The sequence below is a fragment of the Camellia sinensis genome, chromosome 6, assembly GCF_055761805.1.
Source record: "Camellia sinensis isolate YWXY chromosome 6, ASM5576180v1, whole genome shotgun sequence".
Classification (NCBI taxonomy): domain Eukaryota; kingdom Viridiplantae; phylum Streptophyta; class Magnoliopsida; order Ericales; family Theaceae; genus Camellia; species Camellia sinensis.
Window position 1 is genome coordinate 187,764,746 of NC_138966.1, and position 10,925 is coordinate 187,775,670.

The 10,925-nt window shown below is 32.8% G+C and overlaps 1 protein-coding gene and 1 long non-coding RNA gene across 18 annotated transcripts; one reads left to right on the forward strand and one right to left on the reverse strand.

The window, feature by feature from the left end:
• The first annotated feature begins 1,041 nt into the window (after positions 1-1,041).
• On the forward strand, positions 1,042-4,690 carry LOC145792165 (uncharacterized). Its single transcript, XR_014331365.1, has 2 exons — positions 1,042-1,167; positions 3,135-4,690. It is a non-coding gene; the product is annotated as an uncharacterized LOC145792165 (long non-coding RNA).
• On the reverse strand, positions 3,771-10,594 carry LOC114316189 (uncharacterized). 17 transcript variants are annotated; one of them, XR_014331362.1, is made up of 9 exons: positions 10,387-10,594; positions 9,014-9,117; positions 8,341-8,376; positions 7,600-7,822; positions 5,413-5,703; positions 4,817-4,889; positions 4,564-4,611; positions 4,412-4,470; positions 3,771-3,993 (listed from the first exon to the last, which is right to left on the reverse strand). XR_014331362.1 is itself a non-coding variant. In XM_082872863.1 (9 exons), exons 6-9 carry the CDS (start codon positions 4,836-4,838, stop codon positions 3,954-3,956), a joined length of 231 nt encoding a protein of 76 aa, XP_082728989.1. In that variant the 5' UTR covers positions 4,839-4,889; positions 5,413-5,697; positions 7,600-7,822; positions 8,341-8,376; positions 9,014-9,117; positions 10,387-10,594; the 3' UTR covers positions 3,771-3,953. The 17 variants fall into 17 exon arrangements, 14 of the variants coding, with proteins under 14 accessions (XP_082728989.1, XP_082728985.1, XP_082728991.1 ...); XR_014331363.1 differs by lacking the exon at positions 8,341-8,376 and adding an exon at positions 8,746-8,919; XM_082872863.1 differs by having other exon boundaries at positions 4,564-4,673; positions 5,413-5,697.
• Between the last annotated feature and the right edge of the window lie 331 nt (positions 10,595-10,925).

Sequence of the window (10,925 nt, forward strand, 5' to 3'; positions counted from 1 at the left end):
ATAAAAATAAAATAAAAAATTTTCAAAAAAAATAAAATAAATAAAATAATGATTTTTACTTAACAAAAAATACAAAAAATTAAACATTAATGTTCAAAAAAAAATGTCCGACATGTAAAAAAAAAAAAAAAAAAAAAAAAAAAAAATTTAGTCCGCCGAACTATTTTTCTAATACCAAGTTCTACAGGCCTATCCTAATTCCCGAGATTCATAGTCCGGAGGGGATTACGAATCCCCTCTCCATCTCTCAAAACAAACATGATATCAGTGGGTTCTACTCACTATGAATCCCAATCCCCTCCCTATAACCCAAAACAAACCGGGCCTTAGTATTTACACGGTTCTTTCTCTCTCTTGCTCTCTCTCTCTCTCTCTCTCTCTCTCTCTCACACACACACACACACACACACACAGAGAATCAATTACCACCGCCTCTCATCTCAACATCGCACACGACCACACTGTCCGTCAATCTTCCACCGTCAAACATTGCCACCGCAGTTCACTATTGCCTCGCCTCCCATCGACATTCAGGTTATTTTCTGCCCTTTTCCGATTAAAGCTTTTGACTGATTTCGATACATGTAGATATAGTTATGTATATATATATATATATATATATATCGTAATCTTCGTTCAATTTTCTATAGATTTCTTTGACATTGTGCTTGCTTTCTTTACCGATTGAAGTTTTTGACTGATTTCAATTCATATAGTTATGTATCTGGAGGCAACAGAGCCTTTTCCACTTTGATTTTGGGATATATTTTGAAGTTTTGTTAAATGCTGGTCAAGCTCTGCCTTATCTATTTTCTAGGCCCTAATGTGCTTTCCCCTTATCTATTTTCGAAGAACATTTTTAGAAAATTTACTTGCTTTTATTTTATTATTTTCATTTTTCGTTTATCTATTTATTCTTTTGACTTTAGAAATCCCAACAAACAGAGCTATGTTGTTTCTAATGACAGCTTTTGTTGTTCTTCCAATGATTTCATTCAAGTAAGTAGTTGTTCATATTCTTTTTGGCAAAAATTTACATGCTCATTTCTTAACTGTTCGTATGTGATGATCAGATTGACCTTGCTTTACATGGTGTTCTGTTCTTGTGCAATGTGTACAAAGGGTGTTCAGGCAAGGAAATGAAGCATGCTACTGGCTTTGGCAATGGTAAGCCTGTTACTGCTGAATGCTTCATCTGTTTTTTATTTTTATTTATTTTTCAAGTTGCTCAATGGATGTCGTCACCATTTCTTGTCAGCTTTACCCATTTTCTATGCTCTTGGTAGGAGTTGTGGTGTGGTATGTAACCTCTATTTTTATACTTGGCATTGTGAGCTTTTTGCTATTCATACGAAATCTTAGATGTTTGTTTAAAGGTGAAGGAAATGAAGTACAATAAAATTAAATTGAACAAATACAATTGGGTTGGTTCTATTATTTGGGACACTTTTTGCAGAAAGTAAACCCAAGAATTTGTAACTGAAGTGCATTGCACCACAATATTTGGGACACTTTTTGCATCTGTTAATAATGTTATCTAATGTGCCTCTGTCTACTTATTTTTCATTGTCTTCCTGCTGCTTTGGACATCCAAATGGATGAAGTTTAAATTTCTGTACGAAAGATGCTACATATAAGCATTTAAAAAAACCAAAGAAAAAAATACATCAGTGATTGCTAAAAATTTTGTTAGCAATTATATTTTCTTCTAACCTTGTCCTGTTGTTTGTTTATTGTGTTTGATTTGTTACGTTTCATGTTTTCCCAATGTGCCCTTGTGCAGATTTATATAAATTCGAGTATGCAAAACTAATGATTTATTTGAAAATATTAATTATATTCGAGTTTTATATGTTTTTTTTTTATAATTTTAAATATGCCAATATTTAGTTAATATCATCCCAGAAGTCAGTCTCCTTTTCTAATACTAGTGAGTCAATTTACTTTGAAATGTGACTAGAAGAACGGTGCCTGCTTATTGGGGCCAATTTTCATGTATTTTAGGAGACTAAGAATTTTATATACCAAATACCAATTTTTAATTTTTCTATTTTACTTTTCTTTTATTTTTTTGTTCTTTTATTTTTATATGTGTAAGTGTAACTCTGTAGGAACCATCCCAATGATGAACTTTTCTAGTTCCTATTTTATTCATATATGCATCTTTCTTGATATTCGGATTGTTTTTATACAAGCTAATGGTGCATGTTTTGGTAAATTTGTCTGATAGATGCTAGATCGTTCGCATAAACTTCTGGATCTCATTGTAGACTGTATAATATATGATGGTTTGATCTTGCAAGATTAAATTTTTGTGGGTTGTTGGTTGAGGCTAATTTTGTTTCTTGAGAATGTAAGGGATGAAATTCTGATTAAATGACAATGGAATGGGAATTTGGGAAATTGCTTTATGCCATATAACTTGCGATGACTTCTTCTGATGTAGAACCATAGGGTGTGGAATTAAATCTTGTATTATATCTGTTATAGTGTCTGGTTTATGTGCTAGCTTGTAATTTAGATTTGGAATATAATCAATCGTATAATGCTCTGGATCTCCTTATGGATTATAATATAATGTGATTTATCTTATCAGTTTAATATTTTATGAAATGTTGAGGGAAGTTCCTTTTGTTTCTTAAAGGTTGAAAGTATTAAAATGATGATATAAAGAAATTTGCATGGCATGGCATGAGAATCAGGGAATCTGTGACATAATATTCATAAAAAAAAATTAAAAAAAATCATTTTTTGAAAGAGAATTGAACTTCAACTTATGTTTAGTTGAGATAGATTGTCATCGGAACTACAATTAGATTTTTCTTCATTGTTAGATTCTTGTGGATTGCCTTTTCTACTTTCCAAAGCCATCCAAGATATTGATCATTGTAGCTTGTAATTATAAAAATACAACTATCATGTCATTCTAAATGAGTTTTATATATAAAAATTATATTTATTTAGATATTGTCTGGAATAAATCCCAGCCAAGCTATGGAACTGTCATGTCCTTTGAGAACTGGAGTTTTTTAATTCTTTACATTCCCCTTTCTCTGTCTCCATCTCTCCATTTTTCTTCTCCTTTTTTTTTTTATTTTTCTTCTTCTAACGTGTTTTGTAATTATGTGGTTTAGGGAAACTTGTCGAAGAGATCACTCCACAGTAATGCAGAGAGTTTGAATTTCAAGCTGAGGTGTCTTGGCTTATGAACATCATTATCAACTCACTTTACAGCAATAAAGATACACTACAGGCAATCGCATTTTTGGCAACTAAAAATTTGGTCAGCAAAAGTCCATTTTTAGTTGGCAAAAGCTATTAGCGACCAATTTTTTTGGTCGCCACCTTGGTCGCCAATTGAGGGTCGGCAAAAGTAATTAGCAACCAAAACTTTTGTTAGTCAGGAAAAAATTGGATTTGCCGACTAAATCTTTGGTCGCTAAATATATCATTATTGCGACTAATCCATTTAGTCGTTAAAACACTTTAGTCGCGAAAAGTGGCATGTTCCCGACCAAACATGTTTGTCGCTAATTGTCACATTCCACGATCAAAAAAATTGATCTCCAATTATCACATTCCACAACCAAAAAGTTTGGTCCCCAATTGTAACATTCCACGACCAAAAGGTTTGCTTCCCAATTGTGACATTCCACGACTAAAAAATTTGGTCGCCAATTGTGACATTCTAGGACCTCTTAGTTTGGTCGCCAATTGTCACATTCCACGACCAAAAAGTTTGGTTACCAAAAGGAATGTTTGCACCAACATGCAACAAAATAAACCTATAATTCATAATAATTTATCCAATCTATTCAATACAATCTATAATTCACAATAATCAATCAAACCAACAATTCACTTGAATCATGAACATTCAACAAAATATATAAATTATTAATTTTATTATACAATTTTGAAAGCCTATTCCACATTGGTGGCATTTTTCGCACTTATTTCCAAGGAAGGAATCCCAATTTCATCTGCAAATGCCTGCACAAAATAAAAACAAAGTCTCATTAAAATCCAGAGTCCCTGTATGAGTAATAGAGATCTACTATCAATGAACAAAAAAACAAGAAAGATGAGAGTTGTTAGCAAGAAAATAGTTTATAGGAAAACAGGGGACACCATGTTGAAGAAAACATCACAATAAATTTTGACTAAAAACAAAATTGTCATATAATTAACATTTAATTTCAAGAGTGTGAATTCTCTAGATTTCATTTCGAATAAAGCTATCCTTCAATTTTTTACAGAATTTAAGCATACTTTTATGCAAAATTTCCATCATACAGAAAAGAAATGTTTATATGGCATTCCTTATTTACACAGATTCCCAATCAAACACTAAATCAAAGCTAAAACTAAAATTTACAGCTTTCATAGGGAGAACAAACTAATAACGCACTTAAAACTTTCAATCTGGAGTTTAATGGTTTTCCCATCCTGCTCAACTGTGCGGATTTTCTGCAGAAGAGAAGATAATAATAATTTACATCTTTACAATCTATGTTAAGGTAATCAGCAACCCAACCAAGGGAAATAAAAAAGATTGCTTACGAAGTCAACTCCAATAGTGCTAATGTAACTTTCCGGATATGAATCATCCTTATTACAAAAATAATAAAAATGGTTAATGAACTTGGCATCTGTCTGGAGGCCACTTTTGTCTAGAGACCAGAAAACATTGAAAAATAACACAATCACATCAAAACAACATGGCTAATTAAAGCAATCTTGAAAAAGAAAGAAGGAAACAAAAATGGAGGGGGAAAAGAAGAAGAAGAAGCTGTGTAAAAGAGAGAGAACTTACAGCAAACCTCAAAAGGAGACATGATTTGCCAACACCCGAATCTCCAATGAGCAAAAGCTTAAACAGGTAGTCGCTGCAAATAAGAAAAAAAAAAGAGAAAAAGAAAAAAAAAAAGTGGAAATAATGTCTGTATCAAAATGTTGGAAAGTACACAGGAAGAGAAAATAGTTTCTTATAATTTCTCCACAAAAAATAAAAATCAATGTGCAAGACCACCCTGTTCCCACAAGTGAATAAAGTAAATTGAAAGCTTAAGAGACTTATAAAATTATTCATAAATGATAATACACACACACAAGCATTTTGTGCTTTTGGTCATAAATATTACTACCTCTAAAAGTACAAAAGGGTTTCCAATCATTACAACTCTACAGCATTATCTATGCTCATGCAGAAAGGTTGAATAATTAATCAGTTAACAATTTAGAAAGGAAATTGATAAAAGAATAATCCGCCACACTTGCTTGCATGCATAATGAGACAACAGATATTCTAGCCTAAACAAGTCAAGCTTCCCAAGCTTCTAATGAACTCATTAGATGCAGAGCAAGGTACCAAGTTAATGCAGAGAAAATTTACATCTTTTGATTAAGTACCTGATCTAGAAGGCCTTTTTCTTGGCACTTAAATGAAAGCTATGAGCCTGCTTGGAGACTGCTCGGAGACTGCCTGACTAGGTGATTTTAACTCTTTTTTGTTGAATTGATTCAGGCACCACACCACATGATTTTAACTCTTTTTTGTTGAATTGATTCAGGCACCACACCATGCTACGCCACGCCTCATAGAGGATTCTTGTAAGCCCTTCAAGAAAAAGCTGCTACTTTTTGTTTAAGCGACTTCATTAATTTCAGAAGCTATCTCATGGAGTCTGCTCAGAACTGGAACTACAAAACATTGGTTAGTCACTAACAAATTATGCCTAGTCTTGAGGGTCTTTTTGGGCAAAATGAAACCTCAAACTGTTTGGTAATGATTTTGTTTTCTATTTTAATTTTCCAAGAAAATGCAGGCGACTTGTTTGGCAAAATGTTTTCAAAAACTGCTCTTAGAAACAACCCACTAACCAGGAAAACAACCCAAACAGTTGTTTTCGGATTTTTGAAAACTGTTTTCGCACACTGTTTTCTAACATACCCAATTTATGAGCTATATTCATTGTTTTGCTTTTTGAATCTATGAAGTTTTGATGTGTTTTCTGTTTGGTTGTTTGTGATTTTCACCAGTTGGAGACAGAGAACCAAACTCACACACAGATTCTTGGAAGCCAATTAGACTCTGGTTTTGTTTAGTTTGGATAGTTGTAGAAAGAACTAAGCCATCCAATCCAACCCATTCAAAGATCTAATAACGAAAGTAATAACATAAGCAAGCTAACACACCTAATCAATTGACAAATAACAATCAATTAACCACATAAAACCAAATAATTAAATCTTTAAGACTACTTTCTGAAATGCAACTCAGAATTGAGAACTATGTAAAGAATTTGGGGGAAATGAACACAAAAAGAAAATCACAACACTAGAAACTAGTCCACAAAATATATTTTGAGTACACAGATTAAATTGGAAAAGAAGAAAAGAAGCCCCATGTGCTTGCAAAACCAGATTTGCAAATATCTACTCATCACAAGATTTTGTTCTCTTAGGCTACTCTGACTATATCAGATCGGACGAAACACCTAAAGTTATCGCAAAAAGATTTAGTTCTTGTAATCCAATGTTATAAGCACAATATTAAGTCACTTCTTCATCCATTTATTTTTGTCTTTTTTTATCACATATTTTTGCTTATACTAGGCTACTCTGACTCTGTTTACCTCTTTGCTTATATCACCTAAAGTTCTGTTTACCTCTTTGTTACAAGCACAAGATTTGGTTTTCTTAGGCTGCTCTGACTCTGTTTACCTCTTTGTTTATATCACCTATACTTTAAAATTGTGCGTAAAAAATATAGTATTAAGTAGTCACTTTCAGGTTAAAAACAAACAAGCCAAAAAAAAATCATAAGAACGTATTAATAAATAAGAAATGAATAAAACAAAAACACTCACCAATATATTAACATGTTTCAACTTATTTTGTTATTTATTTCAGAATAGGTGAAAAAATTATTATACAATAATGGTTAGGTAAGGTTTGCTCCATTCTATCATCACCATTTATTATTTAATTACAAAATTTCTGTCAAATAGATGGGATTCATGCATTTAATGAGTTATGTTTGATTCATTGATTTATTTAATTTAAAATTTTCCTATTATTATGTTCATATAGCATTAATGGTAATCAAGATAACAGTTAATATGATCACGTTATTTATTATTTTTTTATAAATATTTTTATTTTCTATTTTATAGGTAACAGATGATCTCTAAAAGAAAAGAAAATGGCCAAATACAATAATGGTTTCTTTCTAGGGCCAACATAATAGTGGTGATTAAATAGTCCCTTTTTTGACAGGAAGGTTTGGTCATTGACCCATCATTGAGAGCATCATACCAGCATCAACAATTCTACTTACCCCCAAAAAATATTCAATGTGCGTGTGGCCACACAATTTATCGCAAAATTGGACACAGCTTTTTTAAATTGAACAATTTTTGAAATTTATAGAATAATTCTAAGTCCACACAATTTTATCACAGAATTGGACACAACTTTTTCATATGAGATGTAACCATTAAATGTGTGAGTCCCACCTCCATATGAAAGAAGTTGTGTTTGATTATGTGATCGGACTATGTGCACGTAAAATAATTGATCAGAATGAGAACTCACTAGTAGGGTCCGCATTGACTGAACTAATGAGCTGCAAAGAGACTTTTTGTCCTAGGAGCTCATGAACATTATCAAGAGTGGAAGGATTGAAGTCATTGAAATCCAAAACATTATTTTTCTGTAAGGATGCCCAGGCCAAGTTCCCTAATAACCTGTTCTTCCAAAAATAGTCTTCACTTTAATGTTGAGGCATTTCAATCTATTCTTCAATTCTTCCAAATCTCTGCAATAAAATAAAAATGTATACTCAAAGATTTGTCTTGGTCACCAGGTAATTAAAGAGAGTATTCAAGATGTCAAACTATAACTATTAGGCTAAATGGGAAAGAGAAAACAGAGGGGAAGAAAAAGTTTTTTATTAGGATCATTGTAGAACTAAAACCCCTTACCATGAAGATTCAAGAAACTACTAAAATGTTATTTTAAATTCATCACGACAAAGTTCTCAAAAAAAGGCTTGAAATCCATTTGTAAACTATGAAACCTAAATTTGAACTAGTTCCTTGAATAAATAGTGCCAAATCATTTAATTTCCTATCCATTAAATTCAAACACAACTTATTCCAAATGCCACGAAAACCAAAAAGGCATTCTTTCCAAACGCTATGAAAATCACACCAGTCATCCATACACAAAAGTTGCATTTCCAAATTCTCCTAATTGTTACCAACAAAATTCACATTAGATCAACAGCTATATCTATGGTGATAGAGAAGGTCAGATTTGAAGAAATATGCATACCTTGTAGATTTCAACTAGCACGTTGTCAAGAGATTCCTGAGATTGAAGGGAGCATAGATAGCAGAAAGATGGAAAATTGAGCTTTCATTTATCATTTTTAGAAAATATGCATAAAATTCAAACAATATCAATGCCCAAATCTTTAACCCACGATAGTACAATCAAGGTTTGGCTTAAAGCCATTCTCCTAGAAAACTGATCTTTAACCCACCATTTATTAATTTATCATATAAAATTAACCAAATTTATGTTGGTTCAGAATGGGAAGAAACAAGTAGATATCAGCAAATATCAACAATCAATCTAATCTATTAATAGTTCTTCTCCCTCTTCCAAAATCCTATGAGCTTGTTTTCTAAATTTTTGATTTGATTATAGGAATAGCTAATGGCATTCATGAAGTACCATCAGCAATGTAATTTTTTCAAAGGGGTTTCAAACCTCTTCACTACAACAAGGATTGCCATGTCCAATTTTAGCAATCCATCACTAGCATTTGAACCCTTGAACTGAGGTGCATGGGGTCATACTCAAGAGAAACAGGCTCAAGGAGGGCTAGTATGGATTCGTATGTCCAAACTGCAATAAATAGGATTGTTCATTCAAATTCAATAGTTCACTGATGGTTATAACTGTGCTCATAATAATAAGAACAAGGACAAGAAGAAAATACCATTACAATGTGAAACTGTTAAGCATCATCAACCCCAGAAATTGAATAGCAATTGCTTTGCCTCAAGTATTTATATTCATTTGCACTTTTCAAATTCAACATCTCTGTGTTACAAAGCAACAAAGTGTAAAAGAATAATAAATACATAAAAAACAAAAAAGGGGAAAAGGTGTAACATAGAGTGTAATATAAAGGTTGAAAAACTAGGCTAGCATGTGACCTTGTTATGCACATATGCACAAATCTGACACAAACTAGGATATATCAGAGATTACAAATGCACAAATCTGCATTCGTAACATGCATGTTCCAAACATGTACCAAAAGGCTCAAAGCATAACAAGGATATATCAGAGATTACAAATGCAGTACCCTCTAGGCCACAACAACCGAACCCATTTCAAACCATCACATTATTACAAATCAGTCAGTCTTCTTTTGGGGTGTACCTTCTATTTTTCTTTCTTCGTGATATGATTAATAGATAAAATAAACAACATTGAATTATTTGGTGAAATGGGAACACCTGAATTGGTAATGGAATGTAATTCCTGATTTGTCCATATATATACGTACCCCTCCCCCATTCTCAATCCTAATTTCTAACTGTTGTGTCATCGTGTAGTGCTTATGAAACTGCAATAATAAGGAGAACATTTATGATCGTACGACTTACATGATCCAATCACAATCACATGCACACTCAACTCAACTCACATATGCTAACTGAGATCATATGATAGATTAATATGTATATATGTATTATAGATGGGAATGTGTAAAATAATTATTAAAAAAAAAAACAAAAAACAACCACCAAGGAATAAAAACCAGATATAACAGCACCCTCTCATATAGGATGGGTTTCATAGTGTGTGAGCTAACACCCATATGATTTTTTTTCCCCCTTTTTAACGGATTATAGGACTCCCTCATTTATAAATAAATGGATGATTGAGTATACAACTCTTCCAAGAACGGTAGATAGAGTCTATTGATTGAGCATACTCCCCCATCTCTTCTCCCTCTATACCACACATAACAAGGATATATCAGAGATTACAAATGCAGCACCCTCTAGGCCACAACAACCGAACCCATTTCAAACCATCACATTATTACGAATCATAACAAAGCCCTGAGAAATCAAACCAAGACAACTGAACCCATTTCACAAATCAACACGAAATTAAACAGAATCAAGCATATAAAACCCTAGAGCAACAGTCAGAAAGGGGAAAATAAAGGAAGGGGGAGAGAGAGAGAGATCGAGAGCGAGTGAGGGAGAGTGAGAGGAGAGAGACAAACAGACAAACAGACCAAGAGCGAGAGAGCAAGTGAGAGAGAGAGAGAGAGAGAGAGAGAGAGAAAACCTGTGATCTGCGGCGGCAGCGATGTGCGACGTACGGTGAGCGACGGTGGCCTGTGGTGAAAAGAGTTGGGGTGATGTTTGGTCGAGAAGGAGCATCTGTGTGAGAGAATACAAATACATTTTTGTCTAAACAGAGACTAGTCTGTTTTGTCTAAAATTTTCACACTTTGGCGACCAACTTGGTTTTTTCTTTTTGTTTTGTTGGAAAATGTTAATTAATTTTGTTAGTCCCTCTAAAATTTAAAATATCTCCCTCTAAATATTTTAGTTCTTTGGCGACCAAAATAATTTTAGTTGCTGAAAATTAATTTTTGGCATCAAATTTTATGTCGCCAAAGATAAAAAGTAATTTTTTATTTTTTATTTGGTGACTAAATAATTTTAGTAGCCAAAACTAACTTTTTTAGTCGCTGGAAATATATTTTGGGTGACTAAATTTTCGGTCGCCAACAATAAAAAATAATTTTTTATTTTACATTCGGCGACTAAATGGCTTTAGTAGCCAAAACTAAATATACGGCGACTAAAATATTTTTAGTC